Below are 18,574 nucleotides of genomic sequence, written 5' to 3'. Positions count from 1 at the left end.
CTAGCTGCAAGCACCCTTGAATCTCAAGTAGCAGCTTTATCTGCATTCCTGGAGAAAAGGTTATCCCAGGAGGCGCTAATTATTAGATTTTTAAAAAAACTTTTGGCCAGGACCAGGCCAGTTTCAGTTAAAGTTTCTATGATATGGGATATGTCTTTAGTTTTACAGGGCCTCACAAAGAAACTGTTTGAGCTTCGGTGTGAAATTTAGTTCTAAAACCCATTTTTCTAATTGCCTTTACGTCAGCTCGAAGGATTAGTGAGATCCAGGCGCTGTCGATTTCCGAAACCTTTCTTATTTATTTTTCAGACCGGGTGGTCCTTAGAACGGATCCGGGTTTTCTTCCGAAAATCTCCTCATCCTTTGATCATACGCAGGAAATAGTATTGCCTACCTTCTGTACAGCTCCAGCTAATCCGGGGGAAGAGGCGTTTCATACGCTAGACATGAGAAAATGTCTATTGATATTTTTGGAAGTGTCAAAAGGGGTTTAGAAAGTCGAACTCCTCATTCATATTCTTTATGGGTAACCGCAAAGGGGAGAAAGCCTCTAAGAGTACTCTGGGCAGATGGCTCACACAGGCCATCACAGAAATAATAATAAAATATACCTAAGCTAAATGTACCCTATGTTGTGAAAAAGCTGCTAACATCAAATTGCAGGCAACATATAAAATGATTATGAAAAACGAAAATGTAGCGCTAATTCATACCACTAATGCACAAAATATAATGACAAAATAAATTCAAGTCCTCAAAGTCCAATAAATATGACCATGTGTTAAATAAAAACCATACCTTTAAAAAGTGATGTGCCGCCAACAGGAAAAAAGAGAATCCTCCACCATCACCATTCACAGCCTCTTACCGTTAAATATGACCACAGATCAAGCGGTCAAAAAGCGCAAATATGGAATAACATTGTACATGTTGAATCCTTGATCTTCTATCCCAAAAAAGGCAGTTCCACTGCTAGTAACTCGATGATAAAGATCCAGTGTTACGCCTCAAAGATAATGGGATGTATACAAAGACCTCCTCATAGTGTAGTATTTTAAAATAATCTGAAGTTTAATAAAAGTATTGCACTTACAGACACAAGATGATATCAGCATGTGAGTTCATAAAAGTTTCCAACCAACAAAATGGCCATGGTGCATGATGTGATGACGTCATAAGCCGTAGCTCCACCCTCCACGTTTCGTCACAAGCATACATCAGGGGCAATACTTTTATTAAATTTTTTTTAATTTCTATTCAAATTTTTAGTCAAGTCCACCTAAATCAGCTAGTGCATGTAAGACTACCATCTTCCAGGTTGACAGTGCTGCTTTCCAAATGTGTCTCTGTAGCTCCTCTATCTAGAGTCGAGAAGGTGTGTTAAAGTGACGTTCTTTGGCTTTTACCTACAGGTAAGCTTATAATAAAGCTTACCTGTAGGTATAATGAATATCTCCTAAACATGCACCGTTTAGGAGATATTCCAGAGAACAACATCCAGACACATCATTGGCGCATGCGCTTTGAAGGAACGGCATACCCGCGCCGTTCCTTCAGACCTTTGTGAGCATGGGCCCAGGGCTCCCGTGCGCATGCGTGGGAGTGACATCATCGTGGCTCAGCCAGTCAGACTGCCGAAGCCCGTGGACCTGGAAGGAAGACCGGGTGAAGATGGAAGCCCTTTTTTTTTTCATTAGTTAGAGACTTTACTACCGCTTTAACACCTCTGTCACACCGGGTGAAACTTGCCATGCGATTTGCCATGCCATATGACTTGCAAATCTCATGGCAAGTCGCACCCTATTGTCCACAATTACAGCAGTCATATTGGTGCGATTCGGACTTTGTTGGAGACGCACCAATTTCTAAAGTAGTGCATGGACTACTTTAGGTGCGACGTACATAGACATTTGTGTCTTGCAAGCCACATCTAAAGTCGGAATACCATCTGACTTTGAAATCGTGCGACTTCACTGGAAGTCACGCGATTTCAAAGTTGGATCGATGTAAAGTGTTATTAAACCCAACATCCTGCATTCACTCTATCTGGTCTCCCACAGTACACAGAACATGGAAGAGCAATTATTTTAGTAAATATAAACTTCTAAATACCTTTTTTCCCATCAGCAGTTAGAACAGTCTTGTGACTTTTATCAGTGTTCAGCAGAGCACTGGTTAAAGCTTATAGGAGGAGTTTTCTTTCTGCTCTAGTTGGATGCAGAACCCCTGACCTGTCTGGCAGGGATGTTCAATTCCTATCACCCAACACCTGGGATATGCAGTTCCGGGCGCCAGGCAGGTAGCTGTTTTTGCCTTTAACCCTGCTGCGGGCAAGCAGAGGGGCTCACCTGTCAGGTGGAAGCAATCGGGCAGCAGTGCTGCCGCCGGTTGCTTCCACACAGCCCACAGTGTCAGACTCTCCCCCGCTATGTTTCTGGCTCCGGTATCCCATCTGCGGGCCCAAGACTAGTTCGGTGGGTGCCACGGGATGTGGTATAGGGGAGGGAGTAGGACAGCGGACACATCCGCTCCCCTGCCCTTCTTCTCCTGATCCGGAAGTGATGTGACGTCACTTCTGGGTCCCCTTTCGACAAATTCCCGGTCAGGCTGGGAAAGAATGTAATGCGGTGCGATGTGCACCTCATTACATTCAGTGTAGTACAGGGGAGACATGCAGGGTCTTTTAGACCCTGCATGTCTCAAAAAAGAGAACCTGTCACCAAAAATCATCACATAGGGGACTTTTTGCCCCGTATGTGATAAAAAAAAAAAAAAAAAAGTTACATTTTTTTTAAATGGAAGTTACACCCAAGCATATAACACCCCCAAATTTTTCAAGGCCCCCCCACCCCCACATATGTACACACGCACAACTGTAATAGCACGTGCTGGGGCACCTACACATGAAAACGTGGATTGTAATACACATTACATTTCGCCATGCACGCCAGAATGAGACCAATAATTCTAGCACCAAACCTCCTCCGTACACTATACTGATGACCTATAAGGGGCTTTAAAGCTGTCACGTATAGAAAATATAGGGTACTAAAGTTTGTTGCCGTTTCACGAGCGCACGCAAATTTAACGTTTGACATGTTGGATATCTATTTACTCGCTGCAACCTCGTACATATGTGTGGGTGGGGGGCCTTGAAAAATTTGGGGGTGTTATATGCTTGGGTGTAACTTCCATTTAAAAAAAAAAAAGTAACTTTTATATTTTACAAAAAAAATTGGATAATTTATTGCTTTTTGTGCCCTAAAATTAACTTGTGTATTGTTTACTGAAATTTTGTGTTTCCTAGACCTTTGTGATAATATTGTGTGACATAAAAAATTGGAACTACTGCTATTTTATTCTCTAGGATCTCTGATTTCAGAAAATATACAATGTTTGGGGGGTTTGTGTCATCTTCAGGCCTAAAATGATTTTTTAAATGTGCGCAAATAATGCAAAAACAGCTCTGGGAGCGAAAAGGATAAAGGATAAGCTGGACAGGATTTCCTAACAAGCAGTCAATCAGTGCTCATTACACTGCAAGGTCTCTCCCTTCCCTGCTAGTCTTCAGGTGCGGTGCTAGAGACAGGCAGGGAAGGGAGGAGGAAATAAACAGCACAATGATAAAAATATTAAACGTTTAAGTCGCTATAACGCCCCTTTTGTTTTTAAAAGCCCCAGACATTACTTAAAAAAACATACAGTTTAACCAAAACTGTATTTAAATCTGCTTTATTAGGACAAGTAGATTGTCATGAGGGACAAGTAGATTGAGACACCGATTTTGTCCCTGGAGAAGTAGATTTTTCAAAAATTTCCACACCCCTGGTCTGGACAGTGCTGATTGGCTCTGTGCTGATCACATGCACTCTCCTAAGAAAGAAAAAACTGTCTCACAATACACACCAAATTGAGCATATGCAGAGTGTCTCCACACGATATGTCTTATCAGGAGATAAGGGGGGCACTGGAAGAAGGGGAGGATTAGAGAAGTCAGGATCAAACTGCATTTTTACACAATGCAGAGCACTCACTTGCTATGGAGCCCTCACAGAAGAGGAGCAGACAGCGCAGGTGGGGGATCCTAGAAGAGGAGGCAGTAAACTGCACAGAGCAGGTTAAGTATAACATGTTTATTATTTTATGCAAAAAAAAACATGAAAATCAGCCTTTACAACCACTTTAGCTCATATTGATAAGTCTGTTTGCATCAAGCTGATATCTTCTACTTTTACACAAAATCACACTAAAAAAGCTGTTTCCTTTTAAAGAAACTCTGTAATAAAAGTAAAATATAACACTGTTCTTGCCAACATTCTTCTGAAAATGCTATATGTCTGGTTCTCTCTGGTCCACAATGTCAGTACTTCAATGTCTCTCATGACAGGCTTTCTTCCTAGCTATTTACTCCTGATCATTATGTGCCATATGAGCTGTATATTGTAACATCTTCTCCCCTTGATGTGGTCATGAGTATGAGTCTATCAGTTTTTGTTACTATGCTTATTATTGCATGGCCTACCTAAAGTGAGTAATGAAGTGTTTTTAGAAAAATCAGAGGGAGGCAATAATATTTTTATTCTGATTTTGGCAAATTTTTTTCTCTTAAACAGATGCCAGAGGGAAACATGTTAGTGGGCAAGAACTGATCAGTGAGACCTCTCTCACTGGTAACTCAAGTCTCTTCTATGTATGTTTTCTGCCAGAGAGAGATTAAGGGCCATGTCATATGACATTCTTGACAACAAGACTGAATATTATTATTTCAGGTACTTCTATAGCACCGTCAATTTACGCAGCGCTTTACATATATATATATATATATTCGTACATTCACATCAGTCCCTAACCCTCGAGGGGTGTACAATCTAAGGTCCCTAACTCACATTCATACATACACATACTATGGACAATTTATACAGGATCCAATTAACCTACCTGCATGTCTTTGGAGTGTGGGAGAAAACCGGCGTACCCGGAGGAAACCCACACAGGCACAGGGAGAACATGCAAACTCCAGGCAGGTGGTGCCGTGATTGGGATTCGAACCAACGACCCTAGTACTGCCAGGCGGAAGTGCTAATCACTAAGCCACTGTGCTGCCCCTTTAAAAATACATTTCTCTAGTCTGTATGCCTAAGTAGCCTGGATTACAGCGGGGGCCTAGCATTGTAAAGTGAAATCCAACCAAACGTTTTGTTTGTTGCAGTATGGTTCCTCTCATGGTCTTTTTTGTAAACTGTGAACCCATTGAGAAAGCTCCTGCTGGGCATAGAACATTCATTCTGATCTGTCACTTGAAACTAGAGTTTATAAATCTATTCCTCCATATTTAATAATTGTACAAAGAGCAGGGGATGTGTGCAAAATGCAGAAAACCATAACTGCAAACATAATGACGTGAGTGAATGATCCCTTTCTGCTTACCAGTCAGTAAGACTTAGTGAGATTCTGGAGAAGGCACTATCATTGGTGTTCCCAGAGGAATGGGGTGGAATTTCACACTAGGGGTATGCCAGGCGGAAACAAAGTTTTTTGATTAAAGTGGTTCTCAAGCTCATTTTTTACCTTAATACATTCCATACATTGGTAAAAAAATATTTAGGTAGCAGTATGACCCCTCACCCCCGCTTACACTTACCGGAGTTCTCACTCGATCCAGAGCTGTGCCTATCTGTAGTGACTCACCCTGCTCTTACAGCCATTGGCTACCATTACTTTCAGTTAAATCCCGTAACAAGGGAGCATTGAACGGGTTTGAGTTGCAAAGTCTGTGTCTATGGACTCAGACAGCGTTGCTAGGGATCGAGCTTGCAGGTGTGCCACCATAGGAAACAGCGGAGCCGGGAGGGGAGATCACGACCACTGTGTGCAATTCCATTGCACAGGGCAGGCAAGTATAAAATGTTTATTTTTTTAATTGACTGTATTATCACTTTAAAGCCTTGTTTACATTTACGGTTAAGGGCAGTAAAAACGTGGGTAAGCCACTCCTCCTTATGCTATGAAAGCAACAGCGGTGTGATTTGCATCGCAGTATAAATTAAACCAAACACCCCCCCTTCCCCCATCAAGCTTAGCAGGTCATAGCACCCAGTGAACGCAACCCATTTGACTAAAGGGGATCATGCCCTAACTGCTCAGAACCATGCAGCATGGTAATTTTGGGTTTGTAGGGGTTAAAACAGGTGGTAAGGTGACAACATAATGCCTTCTCATCGCTTTTCAAACATACTCTCAAAAGTGATCTGCCACAGATCCCTTTTCAGAGTAAGTGTAAACGAACACTTATAGTTTTATGAAAGTAGAGCTTATTGTGAATTGATATAAACTGTTCTAGTCATAGTGGCTCCCAATTCCATTCCTTTCGGCTAGGTTCACATCTGTGTAGGTGGTGCCGCTGCGGATCCACGCTAAAATCCGCAGCACCCGCACAGAGAAATGCAGACCCGCCAGCGGGTGACATTAGTTCTAATGGCACGTCACCCTCCCTGGAAAACACAGCCATACTGGGAACCGAGGTTCCCATGCAGGCTGCGTTTTCAGAAGTGCAGGGACTTCTTCCGTGCGTGTCACAGGGCACGAAAGTCCTTTCTAATGAATGGGCTCTCGTGCCTGCGTAAAACGCGGCCCACACGGCCGCATATATGTGAACCAGGGCTTCTGTCAAGAATCTGATTTAACAGTGTTTTGATTGCGTCTCCATTTTAGTTTCACTTTCATGAGCTCTTTATAGAATTCCCCAACTGTTCTTATGAATGTCGATTGATATTTATATGTGTATACATCTTTCCAGCTTCCTATGTAAATTAGTTGGTACGCAAATATGAGCTACAGGAAACCCAGTCTGATCCGTTCCACTTGAAATGTACAGTCCAAACAAAAAAAAGAGAAGCGTGGTTTAATTATAGCTTATCAGTCTGTTCTTATATTTATCTTCCTCTTTGAATTCTTTATCACTCAGCATTTCCACTCTATGTGTATACTGTTTTACATTCTAGAAAAGCTGGGACGAAAGAGAGTGTGAGAGAGAGTATGTGTACTTATATAAACTGTATATACTGTGTGTGTATGCATGTGTGTATATATATATATATGTGTGTGTGTGTGTGTGTGTGTGTGTGTGTATATATATATATATATATATATATATATATATATATATATATATATACACACACACACTAAAAAGTATTGGGCCACCCCTCCAAATCATTGGATTCAGGTGTTCATATCACGTCCATGGCCACAGGTGTATAAAATTAAGCACCTAGGCACGCAGACTGTTTCTACAAACATTTGTAAAAGAATGGGTCGCTCTCAGGAGCTCAGTAAATGCAAGCGTGGTACAGTCATGGGTTGCCACCTGTGTAATATGTGAAATTTCCTTGCTATTAAATATTCCACAGTCAAGTGTTAGTCGTATGGCGTATGTGAGAGCTTCATGGAATGGTTTTCCATGGCCGAGCAACTGCTTTCAAGCCTTATATCACCAAGTGCAATGCAAGGCATCGGATGCAGTGGTGTAAAGCATGCCGCCACTGGACACTGGAGCAGTGGAGATGTGTTCTCTAGAGTGACAGATCCTGCTTCTCTGTCTGGCAATCCAATGTGCATGTCTGGATTTGGCCAGGAGAACAGTACTTGCCTGACTGCATTGTGCCAAGTGTAAAGTTTGGTGGAGGGGGGATTATGGTGTGGGGTTGTTTTTCAGTGGTTGAGCTTGGCCCCTTAGTTCCAGTGAAGGGAACTCTTAAAGCATCAGCATATTAAGACATTTTGGACAATTTCCTGCTCCCAACTTTGTGGGAATAGTTTGGGGATGGCCGCTTCCTGTTCCAACATGTCTACCCACCAGTGCACAAAGCAAGGTCCATAAAGACATGGATGAGCGAGTTTGGGGCGGAGGAACTTGACTGGCCTGCACAGACTTGACCTCAACCCGATAGAACACCTTTAGGATGAATTAGAGAGGAGACTGTGAGCCAGGCCTTCTCGTTAGACATCACTGCCTGATCTCACAAATGCTCTTCTGGAAGAATGGTCAAACATTCCCATAGACACACTCCTAAACCTTGTGGACAGCCTTCCCAGAAGAGTTGAAGCTGTTATAGCAGCAAAGGGTGGGCCAACTCAATATTGAACCCTACGGACTAAGACTGGGAGGCCATTAAAGTTCATGTGTGTGTAAAGGTGGGCATCCCAATACTTTTGGCTATGTAGTGTGGGTGTGTATGTATATAAGTATGTGTGTGTGTATGTATATATATATATATATATATATGCTGCTCAAAAAAATTAAAGGAACACTTTTTAATCAGGGTATAGTATCAAGTCCTGGTATATTGATCTGGTCTGTTAAGTAGCAGAGGGGGTTGTTAACCAGTTTCGGCTTCTTTTGTGTTAATGAAATTAACAGGTGCACTAGATCGGCAACAATGAGACAACCCCCAAAACAGGAATGGTTTTACAGGTGGAGGCCACTGACTTATTTTTTGCTACTCATCTGTTCTGACTGTTTTTCCCTAGTTTTGCATTTGGTTAGGGTCAGTGTCAGTACTGGTAGCATGAGGCGGTGCCTAGACCTTACAGAGGATGCACAGGCAGTTCAACTCTTCGAGGATGGCACATCAATATGTGCCATTGCCAGAAGGTTTGCTGTGTCTTCCAGCACAGTTTCAAGAGCATCAAGGAGATTCCTGGAGACAGGCAATTACTCTAGGAGACCTGGACAGGGCCATAGAAGGTTCTTAACCCATCAGCAGGACCGGTATCTGCTCCTTTGTGCAAGGAGGAACAGGATGAGCACTACCAGAACCCTACAGAATGACCTCCAGCACGCCATTGGTGAATGTCTTTGACCAAACAGAAACAGACTTCATGAAGCTGGCCTGAGGGCCCAATGTCATCTAGTGGGCCCTGTGTTCACTGCCCGGTACCATAGAGCTTGATTGGCATTTGCCATTGAACACCAGAATTGTCAGGTCCACCACTGGCACCCTGTGCTTTTCACAGATGAGAGCAGGTTCACGCTGAGCACATGACAGACGTGAAAGGGTCTGGAGAAGCCATGGAAAATGTTATGCTGCCTGTAACATCATTCAGCATGACCGTTTTGCTGGTGGGTCATTGATGGTCTGGGGAGGCATATCCATGGAGGGATCCACAGGCCTCTACAGGCTAAACAAAGGCGCCCTGACTGCCATTAGGTATCAGGATGAAATCCTTGGGCCCATTGTCAGACACTACGCTGGTGTAGTGGGTCCTCAGTTCCTCCTGGTGCACAACAATGCCTGGCCTCATGTGGCGTGAGTATGTACGCAGTTCTTGAAGGATGAAAGAATAGATACCGTTGAATGGCCCCCACACTCGCCTGACCATAGAACACCTCTGGGATATCATGTTTTTGTCTATTGGATGCTGCCAGGTTGCACCTCAGACTGTCCAGGAGATCATTGCTGCCCTGGTCCAGATCTGGGAGGAAATACCCCAGGACATCATCTGTCGTCTCATTAGGAGCATGCCCCGATGTTGTCAGGCATGCATACAAGCATATCATATCCATGGATATGCTTGGTTACATTAGATGAGCGTAAACTTTTAATGGTTTTAACATTGCGCTGTTTATCTCCTCCTCACCTCCTCCTTGCCTATCTCCAGCACTGCACTCGGGGATTAGCAGGGAGGGGAGAGACTGTGCAGTAAGATGGGCACCTATTGGGTTTTCTTCAAGAAAGGTGAGTGTCGGGCTGTCTATATGCTCAGCAGAAGCGCATCTGCTGAGCGAGTTGATGTAGCGTCGGCCTCAATGAGAAAAAATATTTTATTCCTTCATGTTACCGTCACACACTAAAGCACTTGGGTGCTCACTACAAGCACATGCTGAGCAGCCAAATCAAGTTCTGGTGTCCCCTCCGTTAACCCCTTAGTGACTGAGGATAAAACAAATGTTAATGCTTAAGCACAATTTTGCAGCTTTGAAATGTGTTAGTAAAACTGTACATACCATCGCAACTACTTTGTGTAACCAGGTGGATTTGTACCTTGTTTTTTTCAGGACAAATTGGGCTTTTCTTTTGGTGGTAAATGGTAACAGATATCTGCTGATCTTTTTTAACTATCAAAGGAAAACTGGCTCAGAATAGTTAAAAAAAAAAAAAAAAAATAAAAAAAAAAAAAATCTTTTTTTTAATTTAGTGGTATACTTCTTTCTATTACTATAATTTTCCACCAAAGAGCAACCCAAAATAAATTCTCCTGTTCCTGATGATTGCGATACCACATATGTGTATGTTTGCTGTTGTTTGTACCCATGGTAGGGCCCAGAAACAATGGTACACATTTTGCATTGTTTTTTTTTTATCCTGCCTAAAACACAATGACCCGAACTGAAATAAATTTTTACATTTTTGCTTTTGTGGGGGTTTGACATTTGACCCTTACCTTAACGCTAACCCTGGCAAACCTTGATCTAGTTATTTTTTTTTTTTACATACTTTTGTTTGCTTTTATCTTCCTCTCCTGTAAGAAGAGAAAGGTGCAGTGCAGCTTTTCCTTCATTCAGAAGAGGAAGTAAACACAGGAGCGGGCTCACCGTGACTGATAACTGTAATAGGCAATCAGCGGCTATCATAGCGGTCAGGTGACCCGAAACCAGGAGTCCTGGGTCCCAATTGTTAGCACAAGACTCAGGACTCTCGGTGACCACACAATCTCTCTGCAGCCTGCTCCAAGCAGAAAGAGATGTATGAGGCCCCACGGATAAAGACCCACTTTCATGAGGCTACATATATGCTCTACTGCTTGCCTGCAGTGGTCTAAATTTACAAAAAAAACACCTGCTCAGCACCCAGAACTACATGTCCCAGACGCTGGGCGATATGAATTGCACACCCCCTGTATGTATATATACTGTATGTAATATAAAATGCCAAGGGGTTACAGCACAGTAAGGATACACTTCTAGCCACTAATAAAGCCACGTCAGGCATCCCTGAGCTTTATAGTTACCAACCTGCACCATGTAGTAGAAAGTAAGAAATGAATGCTGCATATACAGACTGATTGTACTGTTGTGGGTTTAGTAACACTTTAAGTTAAAGATTTATTGTGCTCAGTTTTGGTTTTGCAATGCTTGTTCTTTCTTCTGAATATGTGCATTGATGCAAATGCATTTTTTTCTTATCTAGGAACCCTTTTAAAGCTGGACCAAAAAAGCAGATTGTCCCGAAAACAGTAAGTAACAAGTAGTGGTCTTAGATTGAAGAAGAAAACTGTTCATTGCAGCCACAGGTCCACAAATCACTAGTTCCCTAAAACTGTTCAAAAAGGGCAGGCAGAGAGCAAGGGGCTAGTCACAATTATTGCCTGTGTTCTCCCTGTAGCTGATCTTTAAATAATTACTGATTTACCATGTCTTGTTCTGCACTGTGTGGAGGTGGCCATCTTGGTAGAGGCAGGGCTTAGCTACCTCATGCCACAGCCTCCAGCAAGAACAACAGCGAGCAGCAGTAACAACATCACCAAATCTCACTCCAAATCGGAGACTAGCAGTAAGAGGAAGCAAAAGCCTTAGATCTCATACTGCAGATATACAGCTATGAGGCTGTAGATACAGGAGTGTCTAGGCACACTCCCATACCAGGGAGTACACTGCTATATTCAGCAGGAAATCCAGACAAAACAATTTTAAATGGGACCACTAAGGCACATTGAATATTTTTTGGTGTTCCCAATAACATAGCAAATTTAAATTTTTAAGTTTGGTTCCACTTTTAGACTTTTGTTTACTATTATAGTTGGATGTGGTAAAAACATGCAAAACCACATTTTACCAATCCCCTTTAAAGCCTAACTCCAGGTTTGACCAAGCTGGTCCAAATGAACTATTTTCCTGAACCACTTGTTTACCAAGGTACAATTATAAACAGCATGGCAGACTAGTGGTTGATGCTGCAGCTGTGAGCCTGATACTGGCTTTAGGAGCTGGCGAAGGGCTTTCCAATAAATGTGATCTGGTTGGACTCTAGGACCACCCAATCACTGTTATGGGCTGTCAAACTGTGCCAAACTGCCCCCCCCCCCATCTGTGTATTACATCAATTCAGGGATCGGAGCTGTCATTTCTTGACCCCCAATGTCTTCATGAAGAGTGCCTATCACAGCTTGCTTGTATACGCAAACATCATTTGGGCCACACGTGAGGTATTGTCACTGACCTCGGAGTGAGAGCAATAATTCTAGGGTCAATATTCATGGTTAACTGCTGTAAACCTGCAAGCTTTAAAGCATCACTTATGGAGAATTTTGGGTACCATAGTTTGTTTTTTTATTTCATGTGCGTGTGCAATTTTAAGACTTGTTTGGTATACAGGGGTGTGGAAATTTTTGAAAAAACTACTTGTCCATGGACTAAATCAGTGCCCCAATCTACTTGTCCCTCATGACAATCTACTTGTCCAAATACAAAAAAAAAAATACATTTGAACCAAAACTGTATTTAAATCTGAGGTGTTTTTAGGGATGTCTGAGGCTTTTAAAATCAAAAGGGGCTTTATGGCGACTTAAACATTTAATAATTTTAATATTGCGCTGTTTATCTCCTCCTTCTCTCCCTGTCTCTCTCCAGCACAGCACCCAGGGACTAGCAGGGAGGGGAGACACCTTACAGTGTAATGAGCACCGATTGAGTGCTTGTCAGGAAAGGGAGTGTCCGGCTTATCTTTTATCCCCTTCGCTGCCAGTGCTGTTTTTGCATTTTTGCACACGTTTAAAAAATCATTTTAGGCCTGAAGATTACACAAATCCCTCAAACATTATATATTTTCTGAAAGCAGACACACTAGAGAATAAAATGGCAGTAGTTCCAATTTTTTTGTCACATGATATTGCCGCAAAATTTCAGTAAAAATACAAGTTAATTTTAGAGCACAAAAAAAGCAATAAATTACAATTTTTTTTTTAAATATAAAAGAAGAGGTTGCACCAAGTAAATAGATACCCAACACATTAAACCTTAAATTTTCACGCGCTCGTGACATGGCGACGAACTTCAGTACCCCATATTTTCTATAGGTGACACTTTTAAAGCCCCTTATAGGTCATCAATATAGTGTTATGGAGGAGGTCTCATGCTAGAATTATTGCTCTCATTCTGGCGTGCGCTGCAATATGTAACGTGTATCTCAATCGATGTTTTCATATGTAGGCTTCTCAGCGTGTGCTTTAACATTTGTATGTGTGTATATGTGGGGGGGGGGGGGGGGCTCAATTTCTTTGGGGGGAGGGGGGGGCGGGCAATGTTGTGTGCTTGGATGTAACTTTTATGTTTTACTATTTAAAAAAAACTTCTTTTTTTTTTTAATCACATAAAGGACAAAATCCCCATGTGATGATTTTTGGTGACAGGTTCTCTTTATTGAGACATCTAGGGTCTAAAACACCCTTGATGCCTCCCCTGAATTTAATGCAGTGCACATTGCACTGCATTACATTCTTTCCCAGCCTCCATGGCCCAGAAATCTTTGAACGGGGACCTGGAAATGACATAACGTCACTTCCTGGTCAGGACAAGAATGGGAGGAGAGCGGATATGTGTCTTCCCCCCCCCCCCCCTCTAGCACTCTAGCAGACGGCAGTGAGCCGGTCCCAGGCCCGCAGATGGGAGCCCGGGGGGGGGTTGGGGGTGTGAACGGAGGCTGGCACTGTGTGGAAGCAATCGGCCCCTGGTATATATTTACTTGATACAGCTACATACGTACAATGCTATGTTCAGGCAGCAGAAAGGGGCTTCCTGTCACACTCTCGGGACCAGCTTGGTCCAAATGAACTATTTAAAGTCACAAGAAATCTGTAGTTAGGCTTTAAGCTGAAAACTAACGGACAAGGATGTATACAGTCAGGTCCATAAATATTGGGACATCGACACAATTCTAACATTTTTGGCTCTATACACCACCACAATAAATTTGAAATAAAACAAACAAGATGTGCTTTAACTGCAGACTGTCAGCTTTAATTTGAGGGTATTTACATCCAAATCAGGTGAACGGTGTAGGAATTACAACAGTTTGCATATGTGCCTCCCACTTGTTAAGGGACCAAAAGTAATGGGACAGAATAATAATCATAAATCAAACTTTCACTTTTTAATACTTGGTTGCAAATCCTTTGCAGTCAATTACAGCCTGATGTCTGGAACACATAGACATCACTAGATGCTGGGTTTCATCCCTGGTGATGCTCTGCCAGGCCTCTACTGCAACTGTCTTCAGTTCCTGCTTGTTCTTGGGGCATTTTCCCTTCAGTTTTGTCTTCAGCAAGTGAAATGTATGCTCAATCGGATTCAGGTCAGAGGATTGACTTGGCCATTGCATAACATTCCACTTCCTTCCCTTAAAAAACTCTTTTGGTTGCTTTTGCAGTATGCTTTGGGTCATTGTCCATCTGCACTGTGAAGCGGCGTCCAATGAGTTGTGAAGCATTTGGCTGAATATGAGCAGATAATATTCCCGAAACACTTCAGAATTCATCCTGCTGCTTTTGTCAGCAGTCACATCATCAATAAATACAAGAGAACCAGTTCCATTGGCAGCCATACATGCCCACGCCATGACACTACCACCACCATGCTTCACTGATGAGGTGGTATGCTTAGGATCATGAGCAGTTCCTTTCCTTCTCCATACTCTTCTCTTCCCATCACTCTGGTACAAGTTGATCTCGGTCTCATCTGTCCATAGGATGTTGTTCCAGAAATGTGAAGGCTTTTTTACATGTCGTTTGGCAAACTCTAATCTGGCCTTCCTGTTTTTGAGGCTCACCAATGGTTTACATCTTGTGGTGAACCCTCTGTATTCACTCTGGTGAAGTCTTCTCTTGAATGTTGACTTTGACACACATACACCTACCTCCTGCAGAGTGTTCTTGATCTGGCCAACTGTTGTGAAGGGTGTTTTCTTCACCAGGGAAAGAATTCTTCGGTCATCCACCACAGTTGTTTTCCGTGGTCTTCCGGGTCTTTTGGTGTTGCTGAGCTCACTGGTGCGTTCCTTCTTTTTAAGAATGGGTTTGTTTTGTTTTTTCAGCCTAATGATGGCTTGCTTCACTGATAGTGACAGCTCTTTGGATCTCATCTTGAGATTTGACAGCAACAGATTCCAAATGCATATAGCACACTTGAAATGAATTCTGGACCTTTTATCTGCTCATTGTAATTGGGATAATGAGGGAATAACACACACCTGGCCATGGAACAGCTGAGAAGCCAATTGTCCCATTACTTTTGGTCCCTTAACAAGTGGGAGGCACATATGCAAGCTGTTGTCATTCCTACACCATTCACCTGATTTGGATGAAAATACCCTCAAATTAAAGCTGACAGTCTGCAGTTAAAGCACATCTTGTTTGTTTCATTTCAAATCCATTGTGGTGGTGTATAGAGCCAAAAATGTTAGAATTGTGTCGATGTCCCAATATTTATGGACCTGACTGTACATGCCATGGCCACAATGTTTTGTATTGAGCACAGCAAATATAATCCCCTGTTCAACTGAGTGGGGCTGCACTTTATCTGCACTTTATCCTGCATGTACAATGCATGTGGATTTTAGGGGTTAAACAGGTGATTTAGTAGATGACATAATGCCTCCTCATGGCCTCCTCAGTTCCCTCTTAAATATCCACCTCTGATCACTCTTCAGAGGGTGAAACCAGTGTAAACGAGCCCATATAGATTATCTGACTTTCTACCTTTTTTTTTTTTTTTTTTTTTTCCACTTTTGAACTTGTTTTCTGCCCCATGTTACCCATTTATTGCAAGCAACTCTTGAACTCCTAATCTACTGGGACTTGTTTTTCCTTACACATGTTTATGTGTATGTACAATAAGCAACTTCTGCCTGTTCGTTTTAGCTGCGGTTCCTCAGACCACGTTTTGCAGTGTGAGCTGCATGCCTACTCTCCGCTATGCTGTGGGAAGCTGATGATGTGTGTTTTGGGATCTTGCTCCTATATTTTACAAAGCCTCCATTGTGTGTGACTGTGTACCTCTGCACCCACAGGATTAGCATAAATTCCACCTTGTTTTACGGAGAGTGGGTGGGAACAACTATGACATCATGGACTCAGATTAGGCTGCTCTTCTGAAAGCAGCTTCCTTCGTACCTGTCATTGCAATGTTCTGCTTTCCATAGCCCCAAGTGTCGGGGACTGACAGAAGCCAGGGGAAGGGCTCAGTCATGGAAAATGGATATTTTGCAACTTCCTTGCACATGCAGGATGTTGATAAGTGTTTAAAATGCATTGTCGCAAGGTTGACAGACTCTATTATCAAATGCACTACATTGAAAGATAAACCTTAGGCAAACCACTAAATACAAAGATTAAATACAGCCATGTGCAAAAATGAAGTACACCCCATGGAAACTTGACTTTTCAGCATATTGGAACAGGTAAACATTAGATCTTGTTTCAAACAGTGCCCACAGATACAGGTGATATACCTGAACAAATGATGCATAAAAATGGTGTATTATTTCTTATTATATAAATGTAAAAATAACCCAAATCCGTGTTTATTACTTAGTTTGAAAGTATAGAGTCTACAAACTATGCTATATACAGTATATTTGATCTATACTCGTGTACTGACAGCCTGATTTCTTGAGGTTCTAAAATGCCAGGACAGTGGAAATACTCCCCAATGTCCCCTTTTTGGAAAGTAGACAATCCAAGGTAATTAGCTAGAGGCATAGCAAGTTTTTTTTAAGTACTTTTTTGTCATAATTTTTTGGCAAAATGAAGAAATTTTAATAAAATTTGGGGCTTTTTTCCACATTTTTTTTTCTCCATTACAATACAGCATCATCATATGACTGGTGTGGTGTTGATCAGGGATACTGACTGGTAACAGTATGTAAAAAAATATTTTTTAATGCAATTTTTTTCCCCTTTTTTTTTAAAAAAAATATTTATTTATTTTTACATATTTTCATCAGAGTAGTTCAGTTTCACCATAATGACACTAATACTCTTGGGGGGGGGGAGGTTTTCACTGCTATTGCTTATAACAGTGATGATCATTGTTATATTCAACAGTTTTAGTTGTCATGAATAGCTTTGATTCATGACCGCTTACTTAGCACTGTGATCTGTGATTGGCTACAGTGTAGCAGGTACCATGTGATAGCTGTGTGTCAATCACAACAGTAAGCAAAACAATCATGAATGAAAGAAGTAAATGTACTGTGGGTGGGCGGCAGGTGTTTAAAAAAGAAAGCACACCTCCAAATTTATCACCACGTCAAATTCATTAAAGGAGAAGTATGGCTGAAGCTCTTTTGGCCATACTGCTCCTGTGAGTCACAGGAGTACACTTAATTTTGCACTCCTATGACCCAGATTCAGCCGAAAGTGGGCTAAGGTCTGTTGTCGGTTGATGTCACAGAGCTGGACAATAAGTACATCATTATCATGGTCTGCCCGGCAGGTGGCTCAACCTCTCAGAGTGGCTATCCCCAGACTCTCATTTGTTCAGCTGGGGCAGAAGGGGGACTGTTTAAGTTTTCTCCCCACCTGCATCAACCTCTAAGATAAAGGATTTCACAGGCAAATCAAAATTTCTATTTAAAAATAGAATTTCCAAGCAAGAATTAGTCACAAATAACAGGTGGAGTTACAGGACCATCAACCGATAAAAAAGGTGTGAGACTTCAATTGGTATTGAATGTGGGTGTTTAGGTCCCTTTTAATGTAAATATCTTCTTGTTCTGATGTCTTATGATGGGAATGAGTGTTGTCATGTATTGGCTGAGATGTGTGTCACTGTAATGGGCCAATAATGTGTCTTCTCTGGTTTCAGGTAGAAAGGGACTTTGAACGAGAATATGGCAAGCTTCAACAGTAAGTTGCTTCTTCATAACGGTCATTGGTCATCAATTCAAAAAGTTTTTGGAGAGGATAAAGATACTTATTCTCAAAAAAGTGACAGTGCAACCAGATTTTAAAATTACAGTGACATGGCTGAAAATAGTGCCTTAGACTTGTGTTAAAATGGAACTAAACTCATTGATTTAACTGCTGCCCAAAATGGTTACATTCAAGGCATGCCATGAAGGATCACGTCCACAATCAATTGTGCTGTCAACCGAATTGTCAAGCCATCAAATGGCTTGTGATGCGGGTTTCCCGCACCTCATTCTGGTGTGAATAGGCCCTAAAGCTTTGTGATTTGAGCCAAATGTCAGTTATCTCGTCTAATGGCTTGGCGCTGTGACAGAATTACGTCTGAAACGGCGCACAAGTGCATGCCGAGATCTATGCCATTATTGTCAATTGGGACTCTTCACATCTCATTGCGTTTTTATCCAGTGTTTTTATTGGCTGCTTTACATATTTGTGTTTTAAAATGCATGAGGTTTGGATGTTTTTTTCATTGTTTTTTCTTTACACTAATATTTATTATGCCTCTTTCAAGAAAAGAGGGTTTTCCTGTATTAGAATGTATGTAAAACAGATGGTTGATTTACTAAAACTAAATACCACCCAACACGCACTCTCCGCTCCTCACAAGACC

General features: G+C 41.9%; 1 protein-coding gene across 2 annotated transcripts in view; it reads left to right on the top strand.

Annotated features, from left to right (window-relative positions):
• Positions 1 to 18,574, top strand: part of BIN3 (bridging integrator 3) — a 90,868-nt gene that overhangs the window by 52,156 nt on the left and 20,138 nt on the right. The window contains exons 2-3 of one of the 2 annotated variants that reach the window (XM_089681511.1): positions 11,190 to 11,235; positions 17,861 to 17,901. In XM_089681511.1, the coding sequence (XP_089537637.1) occupies positions 11,190 to 11,235; positions 17,861 to 17,901 (87 nt within the window). The remainder of the gene's footprint in view (positions 1 to 11,189; positions 11,236 to 17,860; positions 17,902 to 18,574) is intronic. The other variant, XM_089681512.1, reaches the window with a different exon arrangement.

Source organism: Staurois parvus, unplaced genomic scaffold (assembly GCF_062004578.1).
Source record: "Staurois parvus isolate SC_StPar_1 unplaced genomic scaffold, SC_StPar_1.0 ptg000269l, whole genome shotgun sequence".
In the NCBI taxonomy this organism is placed as follows: Eukaryota; Metazoa; Chordata; class Amphibia; order Anura; family Ranidae; genus Staurois; species Staurois parvus.
Note: the sequence above shows the minus strand (reverse complement) of the source record. Positions and strands in the feature narration are given on the sequence as shown.